General features: G+C 40.1%; 1 protein-coding gene across 4 annotated transcripts in view; it reads left to right on the top strand.

Annotated features, from left to right (window-relative positions):
* The window catches only part of form3 (FH2 domain-containing protein formin 3), a 205438-nt gene that overhangs the window by 85922 nt on the left and 93343 nt on the right, over window positions 1-26173 (top strand). For all 4 annotated transcript variants that reach the window (XM_089105464.1, XM_089105460.1, XM_089105462.1 and 1 more), the window contains exons 3-4: window positions 7085-7200; window positions 10001-10160. In XM_089105464.1, the coding sequence (XP_088961590.1) occupies window positions 7085-7200; window positions 10001-10160 (276 nt within the window). The remainder of the gene's footprint in view (window positions 1-7084; window positions 7201-10000; window positions 10161-26173) is intronic.

Raw genomic sequence — 26173 nt, 5'->3', positions numbered from 1 at the left:
AGACCGCTGCAAGACAAACTTTGGTCCCGTCATGTGCACATGGCTGGTAGTTTTCAGACCACTGCGCCACTGCAAGACAAACGTTGGTCCCGTGATGTGCATCCTTGCAAGACAAACTTTGGTCCCGTCATGTGATCATGGCTGGTAGTTTTCAGACCACTGCACCACTGCGAGACAAACTTTGGTCCCGTCATGTGCACATGGCAGGTAGTTTTCAGACCACTGCACCACTGCAAGACAAACTTTGGTCCCGTCATGTGCACATGGCTGGTAGTTTTCAGACCACTGCACCACTGCAAGACAAACTTTGGTCCCGTCATATGCACATGGCTGGTAGTTTTCAGACCACTGCACCACTGCAAGACAAACTTCGGTCCCGTGATGTGCATCCTTGCAAGACAAACTTTGGTCCCGTCATGTGCACATGGCTGGTAGTTTTCAGACCACTGCACCACTGCAAGACAAACTTTGGTCCCGTGATGTGCACATGGCAGGTAGTTTTCAGACCACTGCACCACTGCAAGACAAACTTTGGTCCCGTGATGTGCACATGGCTGGTAGTTTTCAGACCACTGCAAGACAAACTTTGGTCCCGTCATGTGCACATGACTGGTAGTTTTCAGACCGCTGCAAGACAAACTGGGGTCCCGTCATGTGCACATGGCTGGTAGTTTTCAGACCACTGCACCACTGCAAGACAAACTTTGGTCCCGTGATGTGCATCCTTGCAAGACAAACTTTGGTCCCGTCATGTGCACATGGCTGGTAGTTTTCAGACCACTGCACCACTGCAAGACAAACTTTGGTCCCGTGATGTGCACATGGCAGGTAGTTTTCAGACCACTGCACCACTGCAAGACAAACTTTGGTCCCGTCATGTGCACATGGCTGGTAGTTTTCAGACCACTGCACCACTGCAAGACAAACGTTGGTCCCGTGATGTGCATCCTTGCAAGACAAACTTTGGTCCCGTCATGTGCACATGGCTGGTGGTTTTCAGACCACTGCACCACTGCAAGACAAACTTTGGTCCAGTGATGTGCACATGGCAGGTAGTTTTCAGACCACTGCATCACTGCAAGACAAACTTTGGTCCCGTCATGTGCACATGGCTGGTAGTTTTCAGACCACTGCACCACTGCAAGACAAACGTTGGTGCCGTGATGTGCATCCTTGCAAGACAAACTTTGGTCCCGTCATGTGCACATGGCTGGTTGTTTTCAGACCACTACACCACTGCAAGACAAACTTTGGTCCCGTCATGTGCACATGGCTGGTAGTTTTCAGACCATTGCACCAGTGCAAGACACACTTTGGTCCCGTCATGTGCACATGGCTGGTAGTTTTCAGACCACTGCACCACTACAAGACAAACTTTGGTCCCGTAATGTGCACATGGCTGGTAGTTTTCAGACCACTGCAAGACAAACTTTGGTCCCGTCATGTGCACATGACTGGTAGTTTTCAGACCGCTGCAAGACAAACTTTGGTCCCGTCATGTGCACATGGCTGGTAGTTTTCAGACCACTGCACCACTGCAAGACAAACTTTGGTCCCGTGATGTGCACATGCCTGGTAGTTTTCAGACCACTGCATCACTGCAAGACAAACTTTGGTCCCGTCATGTGCACATGGCTGGTAGTTTTCAGACCACTGCAGCACTGCAAGACAAACTTTGGTCCCGTCATGTGCACATGGCTGGTAGTTTTCAGACCACTGCACCACTGCAAGACAAACTTTGGTCCCGTCATGTGCACATGGCTGGTAGTTTTCAGACCACTGCACCACTGCAAGACAAACTTTGGTCCCGTGATGTGCACATGGCTGGTAGTTTTCAGACCACTGCACCACTGCAAGACAAACTTTGGTCCCGTCATGTGAACATGGCTGGTAGTTTTCAGACCACTGCACCACTGCAAGACAATCTTTGGTCCCGTGATCTGCATCCTTGCAAGACAAACTTTGGTCCCGTCGTGTGCACATGGCTGGTAGTTTTCAGACCACTGCACCACTGCAAGACAAAATTTTGGTCCCGTGATGTGCACATGGCTGGTAGTTTTCAGACCACTGCACCACTGCAAGACAAACTTTGGTCCCGTCTTGTGCACATGGCTGGTAGTTTTCAGACCACTGCAAGACAAACTTTGGTCCCGTGATGTGCATCCTTGCAAGACAAACTTTGGTCCCGTCATGTGCACATGGCTGGTAGTTTTCAGACCACTGCACCACTGCAAGACAAACTTTGGTCCCGTCTTGTGCACATGGCTGGTAGTTTTCAGACCACTGCACCACTGCAAGACAAACTTTGGTCCCGTGATGTGCATCCTTGCAAGACAAACTTTGGTCCCGTCATGTGCACTTGGCTGGTAGTTTTCAGACCACTACACCACTGCAAGACAAACTTTGGTCCCGTGATGTGCACATGGCTGGTAGTTTTCAGACCACTGCACCACTGCAAGACAAACTTTGGTCCCGTGATGTGCACATGGCTGGTAGTTTTCAGACCACTGCAACACTGCAAGACAAACTTTGGTCCCGTCATGTGTACATGGCTGGTAGTTTTCAGACCACTGCACCACTGCAAGACAAACTTTGGTCCCGTGATCTGCATCCTTGCAAGACAAACTTTGGTCCCGTCATGTGCACATGGCTGGTAGTTTTCAGACCACTGCACCACTGCAAGACAAAATTTGGTCCCGTGATGTGCACATGGCTGGTAGTTTTCAGACCACTGCACCACTGCAAGACAAACTTTGGTCCCGTCTTGTGCACATGGCTGGTAGTTTACAGACCACTGCAAGACAAACTTTGGTCCCGTGATGTGCATCCTTGCAAGACAAACTTTGGTCCCGTCATTTGCACATGGCTGGTAGTTTTCAGACCACTGCACCACTGCAAGACAAACTTTGGTCCCGTCTTGTGCACATGGCTGGTAGTTTTCAGACCACTGCACCACTGCAAGACAAACTTTGGTCCCGTGATGTGCATCCTTGCAAGACAAACTTTGGTCCCGTCATGTGCACATGGCTGGTAGTTTTCAGACCACTGCACCACTGCAAGACAAAATTTGGTCCCGTGATGTGCACATGGCTGGTAGTTTTCAGACCACTGCACCACTGCAAGACAAACTTTAGTCCCGTGATGTGCACATGGCTGGTAGTTTTCAGACCACTGCACCACTGCAAGACAAACTTTGGTCCCGTCATGTGCACATGGCTGGTAGTTTTCAGATCACTGCACCACTGCAAGACAAACTTTGGTGCATTCCCTCACAAAAGAAAATCATCCCTACGTGCCTAGGTATGTTATATACTTATTTAGAAGTAGTTCCAACAATTTAGACTGCAAGATCTATCCAAGGTGGCCGTAAGCCTCCATTATCCTAGCTCTTCGCTGCTAAAGTAAAAATGTTGTTGTAACTATTGTATTAATAAAGATTTGCCTACCTACCTAGCACCCCACACGGCTTTATTTCATATGTGAATATCAAATGTATTAATATCAGTAAGACCAACAAACAGACTCGATTGAAAACGCAAATATCCATGAACCTCTGGAAAGAACGAGATCCAAGGATTAAAATATAATTGCTTCAATATGAAATTCATTGCAAAGCAGAAGAAGAGAAAGAGTGGAAGGGGAGGAGGAGAATGAGGAAGGAGAAGGATTAAGTGCGATTACTTTGTGGCCTTTCGGGTTCTGCTGCAGTTCTTAACTGCAATTCTGTGTTTGCCCCACGGGCTGCTCAGAGGTGCAACCACTCGGTGGAGACTTGGTGACCCTTTGGGTTTGTTTGTCAGTTATCTTCGAAGAAAGTCGTGTCTTAGTAGTAAAACTCATTTTATGGCCAGATTTATCATATTTATGACCACGCGAAACCGTGCTCTTGCACAAATTGATGGCATAAGGTGCAGTTTCCGCTCAACACTTTTTTAACGAAAAGTTCGTGCCACTCCCATCTCAATTAGTTAAAATGTATTTTTGGGTCCAGCAGCGGAAGCTACTCTTTGCAAATATTCTAATCCGAAATCTTCTTCAATCTTAAAGTACCACGGACAGTGAAAGTCAAATGTAATTCTGAAAGTTGGCTAAGTTGAAACTCTCGAAGCATATATATCTTAAAAATCAGGAAAATTGGAATTCAAATTGGTGCTTGTTAATTAAACGAAACACACTCAAGAATTGCGCTTAGATTAGATTTCAGAAAACCGGTTTCATAGCAACAAAGACAAGTGACGGGTTACAGAATGCATTATAAATATATAATTTGGGGTCTATATTTGCACATTAGGGGAGGGGGGTTGCTTAGGGGCACTGTCCAAATACTTTACCCACTCCATAATGTGCAAATATTATGTGCATAATGTGCGATAATATTATATAGCCCCATTAGGATTAACCAAACTTCAATTCTTGGGTGTGTTTCGTTTAATTAACAAGTACCTTCAGCTTCACAACAAGTGAAAATGATATCATTTCTTATCAATCCTGAAAAAGGCTTATGCCAGCTTTGCCGCCACTCACTCAGACTACCTGTATTCGCTTTGTCTCCAATTGGCCAATGGCTTAATCGCAACTTTCTGGCTAACTTCCAGGCCAAATAAATAAGTTTTAAATAAATAAGTGTTAATTAATACGTTTTTATTTATTAGCAAAATTTGAACACAAAGTATCATAAAAGATTAAATTAATTAAATTCGACCCACTTACTTTTGTTTTCAAGGCTTGGTGATGAAGATATGGGGAAAATGAAATTTGTGGATTCAATTTGCTTAAACTTACCACAAACTGAACCCTCTATTTTATCTTAATGAAAATAAAATTTTAAAAATTACAAAATGTTTCTGACCGTTAAATTATTTATTTGAGATTTTGCACCCGTAAAATATCTGCGCCCAAGGCAAGTACCCCTCTCCCCCATAAAACCTTCTCCGCTTGGTACCAAACGACGTTGAAGGGATTTTAGGTCTTATCCCAGATAGATTTCATGCGACACTGTATATATTTTGTTCTTTAAACTTTCCATGAGCAGTGCCATCATAAACCTGATGACATTTAACGATATAATATGATGATATAAGTGCACCGGAAGTGTGTGGAATTTCAAACTGAGTTCCAGGTGATACAATATTAAAAACTTAACTATCAATTCCAAGTTTCTGAATATTTCCCACTACACGTAAATACACATAATGCACAGTTTTTCCACTACACGTAAATACACGTAAAAAACACGTAACAAAATGTAAATGCACAATTTTTCCACTACACGTAAATACACGTACACGTAAAAAACGTAAATGCACAATTTTTCCACTACACGTAAATACACGTAGTACATAGTACATGATACCATTGTACGCGTTGATGAATCGTTTTGACCCTACCTAAAATGCTCTAGAGGAAAATTCTAAGGAGTCATTGGATAAATAACATCTGTTATTCATCCCTAGCCCTGGACAGGGCTGCTTGGAGAAGACTGACAACGCTGTCAACAAGTTCTCTCTACGCTGGTGACCCTACTGACCAAGAGCGTTAAGTCAAGTAAGTCAGTAAGTCAAGTGAAGTAGTATAAGACATAATTCAGACTAGTCAGTAATGCTGCCAATGTTGATATTACATTTAACAAGGTAATACCAATGAGAATAAGAGATATGACTGTCATATAATTCCTTATTAAAAAGTGTGCTTTGAGCCTATTGGTTTATTTTTGTGACGTAATTTATTAAGCAAATCACGCTTTTCCTTAAGCGTACATCACAAATGGAAACAAAACGTCCCCGTGTATGGATGGAGTACCAGAGGACGGAGCTTTGCTCAGTGAAAAGAAGGACAGTTTTTTTTATGAATTTAAATTTCATTTTATTCGGCAAACCTCTTTGCATATCTATACTGAGAAATTACTCTACACTATCGAATATCAAGTTAAGTTATAACGTGTTTTTTTAATATATTATAGTAGGCCTACAGACACTCATCTTCAGCAAAAATTTATTGTAACCATTCCAAGTATTTGTGACGTCGTTGATATGATAAATGTTTTTCCAAAATTAAGGCTTTAAACGAATTTCCCCATAGTTGTGACCTATCAAGATCGTTTTTTTTTTCAAATCGGAAAACAGAGAATATCAAAGTTACAATTGTTCTAGAAAATGTCAAAATAAAATGTTAAAATAATCTAATGTTTGAAATCTCTTGCATACAAATTCGCTGCATGTAAATTTCATTAACCCAGGTCAGAACGATTTGGTATAGTAATGACTTGATTGCCATTCAAGGCCGTACCCAGGAGGGTTTAGGGGGATTTGAACCCCCGAAATGTTTGTATGACTCGTAAAAACGTAACAAAATGGATATAAACAAACTTTGTATGTGTTTTTTGAGTTTTTTTGTGTACCCTCCCCCCCCCCCGAAAATTGTTTTGAGTAAAACCCCCTCCGAAAAAAAATACTGGGTGCGGCCTTGAATGCCATTCAGTCACCCTTGTAAATTTCTGGAGAGACAAATAACTCCGTTTTTTTTTACCTGATTGGTTATTCTGTGGGAAATGTTAAGGCTGTAAAAAGAACAAGAAGTTTTGAGTCACAATATTTTTTAGGAGTTATCTCTCTGTTTATCAAGAATTTTTGTATGAGAAGTAGTCGAAGTGCATATAGGAGTAAAAAATGATGGAGAATTTTCGGATGAACTGAGTTTCTCATGCTCTGAGTTTCTGCTACTTAAAGTTGTCCACTATATAGAGAACCAGATTTAACGACATTTAAGAAATTCTTCACAAATTGGGCTGTTTATATATACGCATCATTAAAACTAAGAAGGTTACCGATGCGGTCAGTGTTTGGGCAGAGCATACCTTTTAAGGTGTGCAGCATTCCTATACACAATTGGTAACTTAACCTGGGGAAATGGTTTTCAAAAATAAGGCAATTTTATTTAAGGAAACTAAGGAAGACTTAAATGTCCCTGCTGTTCTCTGCTGAAATTTTAATTTAATTTTCCTGATTCACTTGTACTTTACTCAGTTTATACTTTTGATACTAAAAGATCGTATCTTTCTAACAATTTATTTGTGTTTTTCTTTCAGCATTGGACACAGAGAATGTTATCGTCAAAAAACAAGTTCTTGAGCTCCTGTCTGCTCTATGTGTCTACAATGCGGAAGGCTATACTAGAAGTCTAGAAGTCTTGGAGCAGTATAAAGTAAGGAACTTTTATATAGGGTACACATGGTTGCCTGCCGACTCCCCACTACATACTATATATTGTGGGCACCATCAATTCTGTTATACATGGTACACTTCCGCCGCAACTTGCCTCTCCGTGCCCAAATGGAACACCTCCACGGTGCTTGTCACCTTTTTTGTTTGATCTTTAACATGTGTGACCCCTCGATAATCTGTGTCCCAGTTATGTATGACTTTACGGCTAACCCCTCTTCCTCTCTGGCTATTTCCTTCACCTCCAAACTCATCCAATTTAGCGTCTGCCTCTGTACCGTGCAGGGTTGCCATGTGAATGTTCATTACTGCCTAAACAAAATTTCAATAAGGCTCTCTGCTTTGGTTTTGCATAACTTTAAATGTAAAAAAAGCTTAAAACATATTAGGGTTTAGGCTTTACGACGCGGTGAATAGCTCTATAAAATTAGACTTAGTTAATGGAGGAAGCAAAGTTTTGGGTAAAAACACAGTGAGCCGAATAGTTGTTTTGCTTAGGATACTTTTTAGCAAAAAAATGTGGCAACTTTGCTTCTTCATTCCAGTTTACACAAAGTGATGTACTACCCCCTTCGACAACCTTATTTTTAGAAATGCAATATAAGAGACTATTGTAGATATTTTTCAAGATATTACCTTCCAGTTTTCCCCCTGACTTTTCTTAAGGCAGATAGCCAACATCATTAGAGTAAATTTTATCAGGCAGAGGTGTTAAAGAAGGAACCCGTGGACCATAATTTGCCCTAGTATTTAGCCACGGTCTTTATAGTACTTAACATGGTATTACATTTTTACTTGTAGTGTTTATAGTATAGTTTAATGTATCGTACTTATGTTTAACCTTATATTGTCTCTAGTGAATAGTATTCTCCGCTTGAGTTTCAGCCCTGTTTGGGCCATTTTCGTTTTACGACACTGAATGACTAAAGTTGATACATTCCTGAGGCACAATTCTTTTACTACTTAAAATGGCACTAAAATTTTGAATGTCAGTTCGAATGAGCCCCCCCCCCTTGACATTCTGCGACCCCTGACTTGATACTATCTCACCTCTCACCTTGCACAATTTCGTATTTTTATAGAATGGCCGTAAGATTAAATTTTCAAAGACTGCCAATTCCCCCATAAAATGCGGAGTCGTTGTTGATGGTAAACTGACCTAGCTCCTTTGTCCACCTTCTCCAAAACTGCACATTTTCCAAGAAGGGCAACGACTGGTTGAAATTTGTCTAAGACAACTGTACAGTTGAAAAACAGCTTGTCAATGCATCTCCGTTAAACAATGCAGAAATAACAAAACAGTGACACGCTCTATAAAATACAAGGTCACAGAACGTAGAAGCCTCAGCTCCTAAGCAAGTGAACTCCCCTACGACTTGATGTTCAAAACCGTAGTGCGTCCAATTTGTGGATTCCTACTTGTCTTACCTATTTGTAAGGGTCTTCCCTATCTCTTCCATCCGGATCAACACGCTGTAAGAATTTGGACCTTTAATTGTGGAGCTCTTCAGTGGTCGCACATTTTTTTTTGTAAAAGCTACTCCCGGGTGGTCTTAGTTTGACCCTCCTTCCCTTTCCCTAAATGTAAAAACGTAAATAAAAGAAGTTTATTTAGTGGCTCAAAGGGGACCCAAAATACCTTTTTCAGTTGCTTCCATCCCAATTGTCTGAAAAAGTCCTAGACGAGTGGTTAGTACGCTGGACTCCCAATCCCATATTCTTCATACTGGGGGCTCGAGTCCTGGAGTCATTGATTGATAGTGTTAGGACTGGGGGTCAGCGGCGTGACTTATAAGTTCGGACAGATTCGTTTAGCTCAGCTCAGCTTCAAAATGGGTTCTTGGAGAATTACGGAGAAGTTAAACAGGGAGGGTTCGTGAAATCACAGGATGACTGCCCCCGCCCCCATTACAATTCTTGGTTTAAAGACAATGACACGGATATCAGTACAACTGGTATAGTTTGTCAAGTCTAATATCGCATCCTTTACCTTTTATCAATTTCCTGAAGAACCCCGAGAGAGCGTCCACTTTCCGCCACTTGTATATTTCTAAACGCCACGCGATCCGCTTAGTTCTGCCACATTTGGCTCAGTTTCCTCCACATTTGGCACGCGCCATCTGGTTTATGTTCGGAAAGTAGGCGTCCCTTCGAGACTCCCTAAATCCGAATCATGTGTATAGTGTATTCCTTTTATTTGGATGGAACTTGTTTAGTAGCTGGGCAACACGCAAGAAGTGGAGTTTGGTTAATGCTAATGAAATAAAACTAAGTATGATAAAAATATAATAGTTTAGAAACAAATTTGGGCTATATATTTGCACATTGGGGGGGGGGGGGGTAAAGCATAGAAAATATTAAATATGTAACCAAACCAAGGTACCTTTTATTGCCCTTTTAACCCCAAAAAAACTAAAGTTTAAATTTTTTTCACAGAGTGAGCAATACCTCACTAGGCAGTGGACACCTATTTTTCAATAGCCTCTTTTAGATTCTATATGCGGCTCTTCTTACGTGTTGCCCGACTACTAAAAAGTCATTTTGGGACACTTTCCGCCAATCGCTGTACATCTCGGAGCGCCACGTCGGCCACTCAGTTTTGCCATGCTTAGCACAGTTTCTACCACGCTTGGCATGCGCCACCTGGTGTAAGAGGTTTCTGAAACCTCTTTTTAAGAGGTTTCTACCCCTCTAACGAGGGGTGGTGTCCCCTCGAGACTTCCTAAATCCAAATCATGTTTATAATTTATTCCTGTTATTTAATGGTCTATCTTTTATTCTAGACGAAGCATAGCGAAAGATACCGGTTCTCTGTTATTCTGAAAGAGTTGAAGAACGCTCAAACCAATGAATATAAAGCAGCTCTAATTGCATTCATCAATTGTTTGATCATTTCAACTACCAATTTGCATGACCGGATTCGGATTCGGAATGAATTTGTCGGTAAGTGTCATTTTGACAATTCAATAGCGTAATCCAGCAACCATCTGAAGACCTTTTCTAGTGACATTGTTGATCAACACTCTTTTCTGGCGAGAGCGTTGGTCAATAATCCTGTTCTAGCTACCAACAAAGGTTTTGTTGATCAACATTGTAGGTGAAAAAGACCCACAATTGAAACCGTCGTTTTCCAATTTGTACGATTGGATTAGGATTAGTATTCGGCATGAATTGGTCGACAAGTGTTATTTTGACAATCCAGAAAGCATCCAAGTCAAATAACAAAACTGAGTTGTTGACGCATGACGTTTTCGCTTGACAATCCAGATTCTCGCTTTTGATCACGGGGTTGTGAAAAGAAAGCAAATTTTACGATCCAATTTGTAAAAAATCCCTGCAATGGGATTGAACCTTAGCGTAACTTTCGTTACAATGGAAATTTATTAATCATTTTTATTTAGAATTTGGGGAGGTTCATTTTAAATATTCCTCATTTTTATTATTCCACCTAAAGTTCCCCTTCCCCTCACAAAAAAAAGTTGGAGCTCAGATGGGGTGGATCGATTTTTGCGGAAGGAGGTTGCAAGAAAAGGATTTAAATGAAACTGAACTTCTCAGGAGGGTGTAAAGCTGAAAACTTTGATAAGATTGTGTTAGAGGAAGAGCGTTTGCAGTTGTGTCAGCCCCAGGCGCCTTGGTGCTGCATTGAGTTGTTAGTAGTAGTAGTGCCAAGGAAAATTTTATCAAATATAAAATCATACAACATAAAATCAGAAAAAACAAAGGAAGCTGTATAATTTCCTAAAACAAACTAATTTTCCATCTTCTTGAACAACACAAGATGCACATGCGTTCCAAGCATTTGAATTTTTCCTACAATTTGACAATTCAAATCCATAGCTCTCGATTGAAAAAGGGTCGTAAATTTTACTATTAAACGAGAATCTGGTTGTCGGGATTGTGAATCGAAATCAATTTGATGACCAGGTTCTCAATATGAGAATCCGAATTGTCAATCGAAAATACCTATACGGTACCATTTCTCAGCGATTTTACTAACATTTCCTATTGCTCCAATACAAGAGCGTATCCAGGATTTTGCTTGGGAGGGGGTATTTTTCTAAAAGCCTTTAAATAACAAAACAAAAAACAGATCAAACATTTGTTTATATACTTTTTATTAACGTTCTAACGAGTCGAACATTGTTTTTTCCATAAAAACGGTCTTGCTTCCATGACAGTGTTGCAATTCGAACTGGAAAGAAGCAACTTCAAAGCCAAAATTGAAAAAGCTGCTGTGCAAACAATTATTAACTAGTAATTTCATGCTATATCACCAAATCGCCTTCCCGGTACAGACCAGGTTCGCCATTACTTCTGTAAAGAAAATTGGATGTACCGTAAAAGTATGACTTAGACAATTTTTTCTTTTCGCTACTGTATCATAGCCGTTTATATTATTTTTTTTTACTTTTCGTGACTAAAATTATGATTTCATACTCAGTGATGATATGCAAAACTTTTGTCGTTTTGACCGAAGTGAGGAAAGCCAGATGCTCAAGATCAGACTGGAATTTAAGGATTTTAAGGGTCAAGGACCATAGCAACGCATTTCTTTATGCAACCACCCCGCCCCCTAGCCAGACATATATACAGGGTTGCCAACAGGGGCGTCGTTTGGGGGGTGGGGGGGGAAGTTCCCCCCTTCATTAATGTGGAAACAAATATTATATATCCCATGCCCCTTGACTGTCCGGATATAGACCCCTCTTGTCCCCCCCAATAGAAATGCTGGAGATTCGCTCCTTGTTGCCAAGGCCATACATTTTACCACGTTTTCATGGACTTTGCTTATGCTACTATAGATTCTCTTTCTCCATGGATTTGCCATGCATTTTTTTCTTTTCCATGAGTTATTGTTGTTGTTTTTTTTATTCTCTTTTTTTTAAGAGCTAGTAACGAACACTGATTATGACCCGGGGGCACCTACTTTCCGCCACCTGGAGTAAATTCCAGAACGTCATGCGTACCCCACATTTTTCCCCACTTAGCACAGTTTCTGCCACGCTTGGCACAGTTTCTGCCGCGCTTGGCACAGTTTTTGTCACGCTTGGCACACTTTTGCCACGCTTGGCACGTGTCACTAACCCCTAGGGTTATGAGCATCTAAGGGGCCTTCCGTGCATTTTTTTTCCAGCTGAGTGACAACCCTATCTTTATGTAACAATCCCTTGACTCTCCTGCAAATATAATTTTTTTGGTGTATGGTTCCTTGAACTCCTTTGACTGCAATTCCAGGCAATTAAACAAGAACGTATTCTTAGTTATCATACCATTGGGGTGAGAAGGAGATAATAAACGAATCGAAAACACACAAAAAAAGGCAAATTATTTGAAAATTTTACCCCCTAGGACTGGTGACCCTGAGAGCGGTCGCCGGTGAGTCTGAGAAACTAATACTTAAAAGAATTCCTACGAAACGCCTGAATTTCAGATGCTAGGTGAGGCAGAAAAGGCATGTTCCTGCTGGAAGTAAGTTGCTAAGAATGGTTCATCATGATTAGCAAAGGCGTACCCAGGATTTTTTTTTCGGAGGGTTTCTTATTTTTTGAAGGGGGGTACAAACAAAATTACAAAACGCAGCAAAATTTGCTTATATATGTTTTTTTGTTCCTTTTTTACGAGTCGGACAAAAATTATGGGGGGAGGGGTGTCAAACGGATAACAGCCTCTTACCCTCCTGGCCACGACCTTGATGATGGAATTCATATTTCAAGGGACTCATCAAAATTGAAAACAGGAAGGAAGTCTACGAAATACTATGAATTTATGGGGAAAAAATTGTGCATACCTTGTTGCAATATAACTAAATTTTTTATTCATTAAAGTAAAAAAAAAAATAGACTAAAGGTTAAATTATAAAGAATACTTGTTGCGGAAATCTTCAAGTTTAAAATTAACTTAAAATCTTTTGGGGTTTCCAATGACATTTACAAAACAGGAACAAATTGGGATGAAGATCTTTACCTGTGGGTTAAAAGGGCCGTCGAGTGCGTGTGTGTGGGTGGGGAGGGGTCTTTGGGGACAGAACCTTAAGAGGGACGAGGTAAGATTTATTTTTTTTTAGTGCGGTAATTACCTTCTAAATATTTCTATTCTATTTTTTTTTTTTATTTCAAATTTTTATGTAACTTCTTTTTCTCACTTAAGAAAAATTAAGGAAAGTCAAATGGGCACTATCAACAAGTTTGAACAAGAAATATGAAATGTATTTGTTTTTGTCTTAATTTTGCTTGAAAAGCATCGTAATTTTCCGATTTTTCAAATTTTTGCACGAACAAATTTTTACTTGTGTCTCGGCCTTGGTTTTTGACATCCCTGTATGTTAGCCGCAAGGGACTTAAAAGTACAGTCAGTTTTTAGTATTAGTATCAAGGCGTTTCCAGGATTTTTCTTTGGGGGGAGGGGATACAGAGAAAAACTTAAAAAAAACATCAAATGTTTGTTTATACGCATTTTTGTTACGTTTTAACGAGTCGGAAAGAAATTTTGGGGAGGGGAGGGGTTATAACCTGGTAACCCCCCCTGAATACGGCCTTGAGTAGTATGCGGATTATTATTTTTTTTTTACGAGAATGAGAATACACATACCAAGAAGTAGCGTAACACGTAACCTTATTTCTTGTCGTAATTTTGCGTTGGACCTCCTTGCATAAACCAATTTGTTTAGTTTATTATTCTATAATAGTAAAATCATTAAATACAAAACATGGGCGCTTTCATAGAAATGTTCCTAGGGCAGGAGAAACACATCATATTTATCCTAAATATTACTAAATGTTTCTGTTTTACATATTCATGATCTTTTAAAGGGGGAAGAGGAAAAATGCTTTGTTTCCCTCAATCCTATGACCTTCCTTGGGACAAAAGGCGATAAAATATGCTACATATATATTTCTACCTAGAAATCAGCCAAATCTTATTTTTCTAATATGTACAACAGCACATAGGTTATCAACCCCTCGAATTTTTTTAATTGTATATCTAACTCCTTAAACGAGAAGATGATCGCGCTCTAATAATCTTTTCTTACTGAAAATTGTATATTTCAAAACCTAGATGGGCTATGGCAATTTTTTTTCTTCAATTTTTTCAAAAAAAATACAAAAACAACATTTTTTAATGAAAACACCCCAAAAAAGTATTTTTGAAAATACAGGCGGGGGATTTAAAAAATCAAGAGGAGGGAGGAGGAAGACCTGCCTCGAGAGGAGGAGTATCAGGGCTGATCATGGAGAGGAGCCCTCGAGAGGAGAGAGGGCTGATCATGGAGTAGTACCAATTTATCTTGCAGTAGCCTACGTTTGCTCCCAACCGATTGAACAAAGACGCATATGTTCGTATAATTCACCTCAGTTCCTCTATTTATTTATGAATTTTACTCCCCCCCCCCCTGACGTAGGTTTACGCTTATGTGCCTGAACGTCTCATATTTGCTGCTTTTTCTATACTACATTTTATCATTAACATTAATTAACTTATTATTATTAATAAATGTATTATCCAACACTGTAAAGAATGTATCAAATAGAGCCGTTTGAATAAGAATTAAATAATAAAAACAATTAGTTTTTCTTTAACTGAAAGGAAGGAGCGACATTAAAACTTAAAACGAACATAAATTATTCGTATTATGAAAGGGGCTGTCCGCTCCTCAACGCCTCGCTCTTTACGCTAAAGTTTGACTCGGTCCCACAACTTAATTTTTAAACAATAAAAAACTGTGTGATACTGTTTGAACTGTTTTGATAAAACTGTTCGAACCACGAACTGTTTGATAAGGCCTTAAATTATCTTGAGTGTGAACAATACATACACATATGAATTATGTGTGTATCCCTAAAGCTGAAACACAACGACTCTAATATACAACATTAAAATTTTCAATACCCCCCTCCTCTATTTTTTATGATATCTGATTGGTAAACAGTTCATGCGACGAAGCGGAATAAAAAAAAATATTATGGAAAATACATGCTATCAATGACACAAACTTACTTACTTACTTAAAGCTCTTGCTCGGCAGCGTCACCAGCGTAGAGGGAACCAGTCGTCAGCACCGTCAGTCTTCTCCGGAGTGGTCGTTTCAGGGCGAGGGTTGTCGCTTCAGCCGGGTTGATGTTTCTGGAGGCGAGCCGATCATGGATGACGTCCGCCCATCTGGTGCGTGGTCTTCCCCTAGGACGCCTCTAGCCGTTTGCAGCTGGGTTGGAATCGAAGATGAGCCGGGCGTGTGTTTGGGCAGGCAGACGGAGCAGATGACCATACCAACGCAGCGAGCGAGACTCAAGCTGCTCGGACAGGGGTGGGAGTTTGAAGGACCTGAGGATTTCCAAATTTCGTACCCTGTCGGGCGATCGGGAGCGTTCGATTTTTCGGAGGTGTTTCGTCTGGATGGCATATACCTTCAGCGTCTGTGTCTGAGTCAGCGACCAAGTCTCGGCAGAATAGAGCATAACGCTGGCAACTGAAGCAGAATATATTCGTGCTTTGGTGAGACGGCTGATCTGGGGTTTATGGAAGACTGTTTTTAGAAGGTGACCGAAGACAGAGTTTGCTTTTGCCGCTCTTGCTGATATTTCGGCATCTAGGCTTCCGTTTGAGCAGACAATTGAACCAAGGTAGGTAAACTGCTTGACTACCTCTACAGTCTTGCCACAAATTTCCACAGATGACAGGTGGTTGGACGGCGTTTTCTCAACTGGCATTATCTTGGTCTTCGACCAATTTATTTTCAGACCGAGTTTCTCAGCGGCAGAGGCCAGTGTTTCCAGTGTAGTTTTGAGGTCACTAATGTTTTCGCATATTAGCGCCGCGTCGTCGGCAAAGTCGACGTCTGAAAGAACTCTTCCAGAAAAGCCTATACCAAACGGCTGCACCTGCTGTGTTTTATTCAGGATGTGGCCTATTACACAGTTAAAGAGCTCAGGTGCAGCGACACATCCATGCCGGACACCATTTTTAATTTTGAAATATCCAGAAGGCCGTCCATTTACGATCACCGCACTTTCAGTGTTATTATACAGCTCTTTGAGGAGACGGACGATTTTCGTGGGTACGCCATCAGACTGGAGGATTAGCCATAGTGACTGCCTATCGACAGTGTCGAAGGCAGATCGAAAATCGACAAAGGCAATTCACGCCTTCCTCTTATATTCAAGAGTTTTCTCTCCTAGCTGTCTAATCGTATGGATTTGCTCGGTGGTGGACCTGCCTGGCATGAAGCCAGCTTGCTGGGGGCGACGCAGGGCATGGAGGTATCTTGTTGCCCGTTTGAGAAGCAGCATAGCGAAGAGCTTCCCAGGAACTGAGAGTAAAGTTATGCCACGATAATTGCTACATTCTGCTTTGCTCCCCTTCCTCTTGTAGATTGGCACAAGTAGGCCCTTCTTCCAGTCTGAGGGGATTTTTTCAGAGTGCCACACAAGGTTAAACAGTATTTGTAGCCAGAGGATCATGGCTGGACCCCTATTTTTAAGGAATTCCGATGTTAGGCCACATATTCCTGGCGCTTTGTTATTCTTTAGCTTGCGGATGGCAGCTTTTATCTCCTCCGCTGTAAATTCAGGACCATCAGGAGCAGGTATGGTAGTAGCCGCAGCAGCCGCTAGCTCATGGTCCGTCTGGTCTGGTGGATCTGAGTTGAGCAGTTTCTCAAAGTGGTCCTCCCACTGGCGGAGGCATTGTGATTGGTCGTAGATATTCTGACCGCTAGCGCTTCGATGATATGACGTAGTTTGAGTGTGCTGACCTGACAGCTCACGAAGAATCTTGTAGGTGGCTCCACTGTCCTTTTTCTTGGCGGCCTCTTGCAGTTGGGATGCCTTGCTGTCAATAAATGCCTTGCGGTGTTTATGCAGCATGGAATTGCGCTCTTTGTTTAGCAGACTGTATGTAGCCATGTCCCCGCCAAGACGTGCTTCTCGCCTGAGCTCTATGATGGCAAGGGAGTGATTACTGATCCAGTCCTTTTTATTCCGTTGCCTCATTCCAACAACGTCAGTTGCTGCCGCAAGAGTGTTCTCTTTGAAGGACTTCCATGCAACTTCACTATCATCGCATTGGCCAAGGACCTCAAATCTGTTGGATATCTCCACATGGTACCTTTCAGCCAGAGCGGGGTCCTGTTGGATGCGACCGGCATTAATTTTCCGAGAAGACTGGCTGTTCTTCATAGCTTTGAGGCGGAGCATATTTTTGGCTGCTACCAGCCGGTGGTCGGTGTTCCCGAGCTCAGCGCCACGGTAGGTGCGGCAACTCTGGACAGACGACAGCCATCGTTGACGTACGATGATGTAGTCGAGCATCTTCTTTGTTGATCCATCATTGCTATACCAGGTGTACTTGGCTATATTTGGTCTCTGGAACCATGTGTTCGCAATCGTTAGATTGTGGGCCAGACAACAATTCAGCAGCCTCTCTCCATTATCGTTTAGGTTATCCACTGTAACAGGTCCAACAGCGAGATCCCACACGCCTGATTCGTTTGAAACACTTCAAGTTCAAAGTCTCCTAGGAGGAGGAGGTAGTCATGGGGAGTTACAGAAGATAGTTCAGAACTAAGCAGGTTATAGAAATCGTCTTTGTCTTCTTCATCAGTGTCGTTTGTGGGGGCATAGCACGTAATGACAGTTATTTTGCCGTGCTTCCCATCCAGTCTTGCGGTCAGGAGTCTAGGCGATACTGGTTTGAATGACAGGAGGGCCCTACGTGCAGCACTGTTCAGTACTAGGCCAACGCCTCCTCTTCTTTGGCTACCGCCAGACCACAGCAATGTGCGTCCTTCACCTATGTCCTCTTCACCATGTCCAGGGAGGTGTGTTTCGGTGACTCCAGCTATTGTGACTTTATATTTTCTTAGTTCTTTTGCTCAAAGAAGCTTCGAACAGGGTTGGTTCAGCGTCAGGACGTTCCAGGTGGCCACATTGGTGCCACCTTGGTCAACGATGTTCAGAGGGGATTTTCCTTGGGCGGTCTGAGGTCGATACGGGGTTTGAGATGATATATCCGAGGCTGAATTTCTGGTTCCATTCGTAGCAATAGAAATTTCAGGAGGAGGGCTGCCAACCCAACCATCCCTAGATGCATTTGGGTCTCTGGTGGCTAGCCAGGTATCCAGAGGCACGTGGAGGTCGTTCTTCATGCGCCAATTTGCATGGGAACTAACTCCGGACGAGCATCATTACCTCCACACAAACACACAAAAAAAAAATCTCTAATCGGCCCTATTCTGTTTCGCCATTCTAGGAGGTTATCGCGACAAGGGGAGACAGGGTCTACCACACTATTCTCACGGTATTAAGTGGTAAAATGTGTTTTATACATACATTTACTTTCAACCGACTATGCAGTAACAAGACAAACACAAAATTTGGTACTTTACCCCCTACTGATCAGAGACAGACAGATATTTAAATTTGTTCTTTCAACTCTGTTGTTTCTGCTGCTAACTATGCTAATTAAAGAAGCTTTATTTAAATACCCACAATCAATTGTAAAGCTGAAGTACCTTGTTGGCGGAGAAGCAGAAATTTTATCCTGTCAAGGCTATTCCTTTTATATGGCATACATATATCTTGTAGCTATCTCTAATTACACTTCTTGTATCTTGTTAAAAATTCCGGATAAGTAACTACTTAAGTCAAAAGCCTGCAAATTGCTTTGAACTCTTAATGACTATCAAGCGTACTATTTGAATAGAAGATTCCGTTTTTTATATATTTTATACATTAATTTTACATACTTTAAGCACCAAGGTCATGAATATTAAAGCCCTTTCTATCCCTTAGACCTATTATAGGTTAATTCATAGCTGAAGACTACCATTTCTAAGATTTTTCTTTTGGTTGTAACGAAATTATGAAGATTTTAGGGTAGCACCACGTTTCGTCAGTGTTGCTACTACACCTTCTTAGACTGTTTGGTGCCATATGATTTTAGGCATATGTTTTTTAATCCATTTTTCTTTTTTTAATTTGGTGCCTGATACTGCCAATGGTTCTAGGCGAATACCTCCCGGCAAATACCCCACCCCCGGAAAATACCCCTCCCCCCGCGGAAAATACCCCCTGGAAAATACTCCACCACGAAAAATACCTTCTGAAAATACCCCCCCCCCCTGCGGAAAGTACTCCCCCCCCCGAAAAATACCCTCCCCCCCGCGGAAAATACTCTCTCGGAAAATACCCCCTCCACACAAAAAAACGTGGAAAATAAGGCTTTCCAAATTTGAGAATTTTATTTGAGTTTTGTTTTTTAATTTCCGTATGGGGATGGAATTTTCGTACTTGTGTATTACACGCCACTCACTCAAGTTTACGCTGTGTAAAATTCGAGAACACACCGGTTTATTTATTAATGAAAATAACCTCCCTATGCAGTTATACCGTTTTTCATATATTGGCAGTGGTGGCCGGCGTTTACCCTCCCCCCCCCCGGATTATACCCCCAGCGGAAAATACAACCCCCCCCCCGGAAAATACTCCCGTGGAAAATACCCCCCCCCCCCACAAAAATACCCCCCGTGGAAGATAAGGCTTTCCAAATTTGAGAATTTTATTTGAGTTTTATTTTTTTAATTTCCGTAGGGGGATGGAATTTTGGTACTTGTGTATTATGAGCCACTCACTCAAGTTTAGGCTGTGCAAAATTCGAGAACACACCGGTTTTATTGTTAGTTTCTTCGTTACTTTAGAAATAAATTTGTGCTATAGATTCGCACATTAGGGGGGGGGGGTAAACATTGCTGGTCTGAATGCAAAATGTGTTTGGTACAATTATTCTGCATATTAGATAGATAGACAAATAAGTGTATTTTAAAGCCAAATATACGGCCATGAACACGGTAAGATAACGCAAATGAATATAGTGAATGGGGGGGGGGGGCTAAAACCCCGAAAAATTCCCCCCACGAAAAATCCCCCCCCGAAAGTAAACCCCGTGGAAAATACCTCCTCCTTGGAAAATACCTCCTCCTTGGAAAATACCCTCGTCGAAAATACCCTCCCCCCATTTGGAAAGTAAGGTTTCTAAATTTGAAACTTTTATTTTTTAATTTGGCACCCGCTACGGCCAAAAATTGCAGAAGTTCCTATGGAAGTCTTTTCAACACAAATGGATTTGTGTTTTTTTTCTAAGGTTTTAAGATACCTCTGGAGCATAGATTGTTCTTTTTCCCGTTTCTTATCGCTTTATAATGAAACTAAAAAAAACTCGAATGAAATCTCCAAAGTTAGAAACCTTATTTTCCACAGGGGGGAGGGTATCTACTGCGAAGGTATTTTCCAAGAAGGGGGCATTTTCGGCGAGGGCTACTTTCCGAAGGAAGGGGGGGGGGTATTTTTCGTGGGGAGGGCATTTGTCGGGGGGTTAAACACCCCCCCCCTCCATTCACTATATTCATTTATGTTATTTTATTGTGTTCATGGCCATATATTTGGCTTCAAAATACACTTATTTTTCTATCTATTTAATATGCAAAATAATTGTACCAAACACATTTTACATGCATACTCATAATACTTACTCCCCTCCCCTCTAATGTGCAACCCTATAGCGCTAATTTTTTTTTAAAGCAAATAAGAAACTAACAAAAAAACCGGTGTGTTCTTGAATTTTAGACATCTTAAACTTGAGTGAGTGGCGCATAATACACATGTACGAAAATTCCATCCCCATAAGGAAATTAAAAAAGTAAAACTGAAATAAAATTCTCAAATTTGGAAAGCCTTATTTTCCACGTTTTTTTTTTTTTTTGGGGGGGGGGTATTTTCCACGGTGGGTATTTTCCGCGGGGGGTATTTTCCGCGGGGGGGGGGTAAACGCTGGCCACCACTGCCAATATACCAAAAATGGCACAACTGCATAGGGAGGTTATTTTCATTAAAAATTGAATTCCTGATTTTTCTTAACTTTTAAGAACTATACGATGGTGTAAGTTTAAAAAAGTAATAATAAAAGAATCAGATTTTATTGTCACTGCCCATGGTATTGTAAAATAAAAATAAAATCCAATTTTAAAATACGTCGTTTTACAAATGCAAATTAAAATTAAAACATTTTTTCCTCCTGCCTGGAAAAATCGAAGTTTTTAAGGCCAAAACTGAAAACTTAAGCCTGCCGTGATATATTATTTAACTATTCAAGGACGAATTTTTAGGACTTCACTGCCCCATGCTTCTATTTTTAGCCTTGAAAAATTTGATATTTTTTTCAGAAAAAGGTTATCATTTAGTGCATTTAGAGTTAAATATTTTTCTTTCAAGGGGGAAAAAGTGAAAGGAAAGTACAAAATAGGCACCAAAAAATTGGCGTAAAGTGAAAAAAATAGACATTTCTTGGGTAGGGTGAAGTTTCTAATATTTTAAGGTCTTTTCCAATACTATCGTATATTTTTTCGCACAATCAACGGGTGTGTGTGTTTCTTTAACCCTCCTCCCCCCCCAAAAAAAAATCTGTGCTTTTGCATTACTAGGCCATTTTATAATTTTGACATTTAATTTGTTAGGTAAAAGAAATTTATACTTTTTTTTGCGATTTAAATTATTTTCATGTCGTTGTAAGCATAGAACAGATCTACTCAGCTTGAAATGGGATGGAAGTCTGATTAGAAATGCAATTAAAAACTTGCTCGCAAAAATATTCAAAAAATAAAAATAAATTAAACTTTCATGACAGCTTTCAAGTTAAATGAAAAATAAATTTATTTTCAAATGAAATGAAAGAGCAACTTTAAAAATTAAAACTAAAATATATATAGAGGGTGTGGCCGTTGCACCCTTGACTCCCTCGATCATTATGTTTTGATTCTTACATATGCTTCAGATCCTTCACAATAAAACCACTTACTCAAGAACAATGTAGCAAAAAGTTAGCCTTTTTATAACAGTCAAGGACGCGTGCGGGGGGTGGGAGGGGGATTGCTCAGGACCTGGTCTTCCTTAAATTCCATTTTAAAAAATGGTGTTCCCTACTCAAATTATATATTTCTTTACCCCTCAACTAAAGCTCCTGAACCTCTTTGTCAAAAACATGGTTTGACTCCACTGTTTTATATTGGCGACGCCAATCATCACATCTTTTTTTTAACCAATAATATTATTACTGGAGCATATGTCAGAAAGGGAATCCAAATAGCCCCGCCTTTTTTACCCGGTATTATATTTGCCTGTTTCTATGTTACCAATCATATTATTACTGGAGCATATGTCAGAAAGGGAATTCAAATAACCCCACCTTTTTTACCCAGTGTTACATTTGCCTGTTGCTATATAGAACTTAAGCCAGTTAAAAGAAAGCAAAACTTGATTGGCTCTTTTGTATGAAATATTAAGCAAGTAAAAATAACGAAAAGGTTTTAAGTCGAAACGTTTTTGTACATGTAAATTCTCTACTTTTCTGCTGCTTATATTGACCATTATGTTTAGTAATTGACCAACGTGTATTTCCCGTTATATTTACCAATTTTATATTTACCTGTTGTTGCTTGTTAAACCTTCATTTAACTTCATTCAAGCACATGTTTGTTGTAGGAAGCAGTTCTTTGCTAATACAATGTTTTGACTATTTTACTTTTTGGAATATTCTACTATTTGTTTTGAGTTTTTATAATGTTTTCACTATTTGACTATTTTAGATTTTCTTTTTCTGAAGACCACGCTGCCTTTCTTTCACAAACAAATAGAAGTTCAAGTAGGGATAAGTCCTTTTAGATAAAACCGCTGATGACGATCACTCATGTTTGTGGTCGAAATATCCAAAATTTTTTGTATCTGTTTTTCACTGTCTAATAAAAGGACTTATCCCCATTTGAACTTTTATTTGTTAGATTTCCTTTATTCCTTGTCTCTCTTTTCTTCTCTAAATATCTTCTCTTCTTTAATTTTTTTTCTTGTTTCTTTCTTCTCTAAATTTTGTCTCTCTTTTCGTCTAGTTTATGTCATAAATATATTTATATCTGATATATATTTAAGTCACTGTTCACTCCAGTCTTAAAACAAAGCAAGTATTTATATCCATCATTTATATGTTCTACTCCTAAGACTTCGAGGCTACAATAAATAGGTTTCACAGTTCGTGGAAACGAACTGTAAGTAAGGAGCGACCCGGCTCAATATTAACTGAAACTCTAAAAAACAGGAATTTTGATACTAATAGATACATCACAAGAAGCGCATTATAATGCTGATTTCAAATACCGTATATAAGTTTCATCAACTTTAGTTTTATCCATCGAAAGTTACGAGCCTGACAATATTTGCCTTTTTTCCGATAAAAGGGGAAACGCCCCCTAAGAGTCATAGAATCTTAATGAAATTCACATCATATCAGGTTCAGCGTGTCGGAGAACCCTATTGTACAGGTTTCAAGCTCCTATCTGCAATAATGTGGACTTTTGTATTTTTTGCCAGAAGAAAGATAACGGATGCTTATTTATTTGTTGTTGTTTTTTCTTCCCAGGGGTGATTGTATCGACCCAGTGGTCCAGCCCCCTCCCCAATCTTGTATGATATTGGTACTAATTTCATTGTAAAATTTATTCCGAGAACGCTACAGTGGTTTTCACCCCTCTATATAAACAATACTAAATTTCTTATTTCTCGCGAGAAGTTGGGGATAGTTATCTTTTTTTTTTTTTTTTTTTTTTTTTTTTTTTTTTTTTTTTTTTTTTATGGGGAAATTTTGACTTGCCAATAATCGTAGTGTATATGAAAATGCTCTTTTGAACGAACATTTTGAGTTCTGATGCTCTCTTTCGGTCGCGAAAAGATTGTGCCACAACATATTATACCGCAAAAACCTAATCGGGCCAATATTTTTGACCGAAATAATTTGTATATCCTAAAAAACAAATTAACAGACAACGCCTCCTAAATACAATGTAATATTATCAAATTTCTTCATATTTATTGGTATTTCACCAATTTCATCATATAAATTGATCAATTTTGTGTCCAAATTATTGGGGGGGGGGAAACATCCCCCACGCCTTGGCCCCCCCCCACCAAACGACGTCACTCAAGGGATTCACTAAAATTGTTGATATATGTAAAATTGTATAATTTTGGACAAAGGGGGAAAAACACCCTCCGAAAGGGCTTCGATTTCTATGAAAATTGTAATCTAAAGTTCCGCATGCCCAATGACAGCCTCACAAAATTTTCAAGGTCTTAAATATGAAAATCGTGTCACCGGTTTCAAGACCTCCCGTTGTTTAAGACCTCCCAGTTTTGAGGGTATTCATCCACGGGGTGGCTCATTCTGTTCCTAAGCGTTTGCGAAGTCCATATAAAATGAAGCATCATTAAAGACAATTTGAAAGCTTCATTTGAATGAGTTGATTAATATGATACTTCATTTATTTATGTGTCTAACTGAATAGCTGCACACCAACTTTAAGAGGGAGGTTTGTGGATCATTATGTTATAGGGAGTGCCTTAAGCCTCGAAAACAAATTGAAGACGTGCATTTACTAATTTTGTCTGAGAAGTTATTTTTAGGGGTGAAGCCTACCCCTAATCCACTACCTATAAAGTAGCATATTTAGACTGAGTGTCAATAACGGATACTGAGGAGGTAGTAGCTCTCCCATTGTGAGTTGATTTAAATATGTTTTAGTGTACTTAACTACACTAAGAGGGGGAGGGGGGATAAGGAACATTATTTCAAGATCAAATTGTCAAGATGAGCTAATTAATTTGATAGTTCGTTGATCTATGTATGTAAGATAATTTACCCTCTTAATTCTCTTTACTCAAAGCAACATATATGAAGGAACATATTTAGAAATATGTTAGTTCTTAAGAGCCACCCTTGTCAGGAAATGTCGAAAGCTTAAGGCAAGGAATTTTGAAAACAATGCAACATAAAAACGAACTGTTTTTAATCTGGTTCGAAATATTTAGCGCTCATTAATGTCTGTAGTCTAATTCAAAATTTATGAAGCAAGGCCGTATCCAGGAGGTATTTTCGGGGAGGGGTGGGGGGTCTAAACGATTTTTTTTACAAAACAAATAAAACTTTGTTTATATCTTCTTTTTTTTTTTTTTTTTTTTTTTTTTTTTTTTTTTACAAAAATTAAAGTTTTGACGCTCCTAGGCCCAAGCCTTTTTTCCGCTCCATTTCTGCGAGATTTTCGGGGAAGTCCCTGAAAATTCGGGGATAGTGGAAGCACTGAACAGAACGCAACTAATGAGCCAAAAGTAATGAAAGAGAGGTTATACCGAACTCTCAGCTCCCATTTTTGGGCTAAATCTGACGGTTTATAAGTGGTCACGGAACTCCTGTGTTGTTTTAAAATCACTTTACAGCGAATAGGCTGCATGGCAGCGGAGTGCACGATAGATAACATTGGTGCAGTTTTTCATAAGAAAAAAAGTACTCAGGGATAACTTATTAAGCCCCTGGCATTTTGCGCCCCTAGTCCTGGGCCTAGTGGGCTTATTGATAAATTCAGGCCTGGGCACAACAATTACAAGCCTGAAAAGTAAGATCAGAATCCTCGGATGTTTTTACAAAATCATTTTATGTCAAAAATGAACGATTTGCATGGGTTGATTAGCCCTCCCCCCCCAAAAAAAAGGGGGCCTGTTGATTAAAGTATTTTGAAAGTCAATCAGTTCACAAAACTTTTTTAAGCTGGCCATATTTGTGGCATTTTAGAATCACACTAGGAAAGTACCAGTGAAGTTTTAGTGTAAAGTGTTGGGGCTAGCTAGATGGGTGGCAGCCACCCAGGTAGACAAAGCTCAGCAATCACAAGAAGGAATTTAAATCATCTCAAGTTTTTCATTGTATTTTTTACCTAAATTTTGAATCTGCAAATACAATGTTTTAAGTCCTAACCATCAAAATAGTTTCATCATTTTGAAAGAAATTTGCAGCTAACTTCTCTTCTTTAGCAAATCGCCTCCCCGTAGGTGCATCTAAGAGAGGCAGTGGATTGGTCTGATGTTGCT

Source organism: Artemia sp. Qi Xiang Cuo, chromosome 19 (assembly GCF_049724085.1).
Source record: "Artemia sp. Qi Xiang Cuo chromosome 19, ASM4972408v1, whole genome shotgun sequence".
Lineage (NCBI taxonomy): Eukaryota > Metazoa > Arthropoda > Branchiopoda > Anostraca > Artemiidae > Artemia > Artemia sp. Qi Xiang Cuo.
Note: the sequence above shows the minus strand (reverse complement) of the source record. Positions and strands in the feature narration are given on the sequence as shown.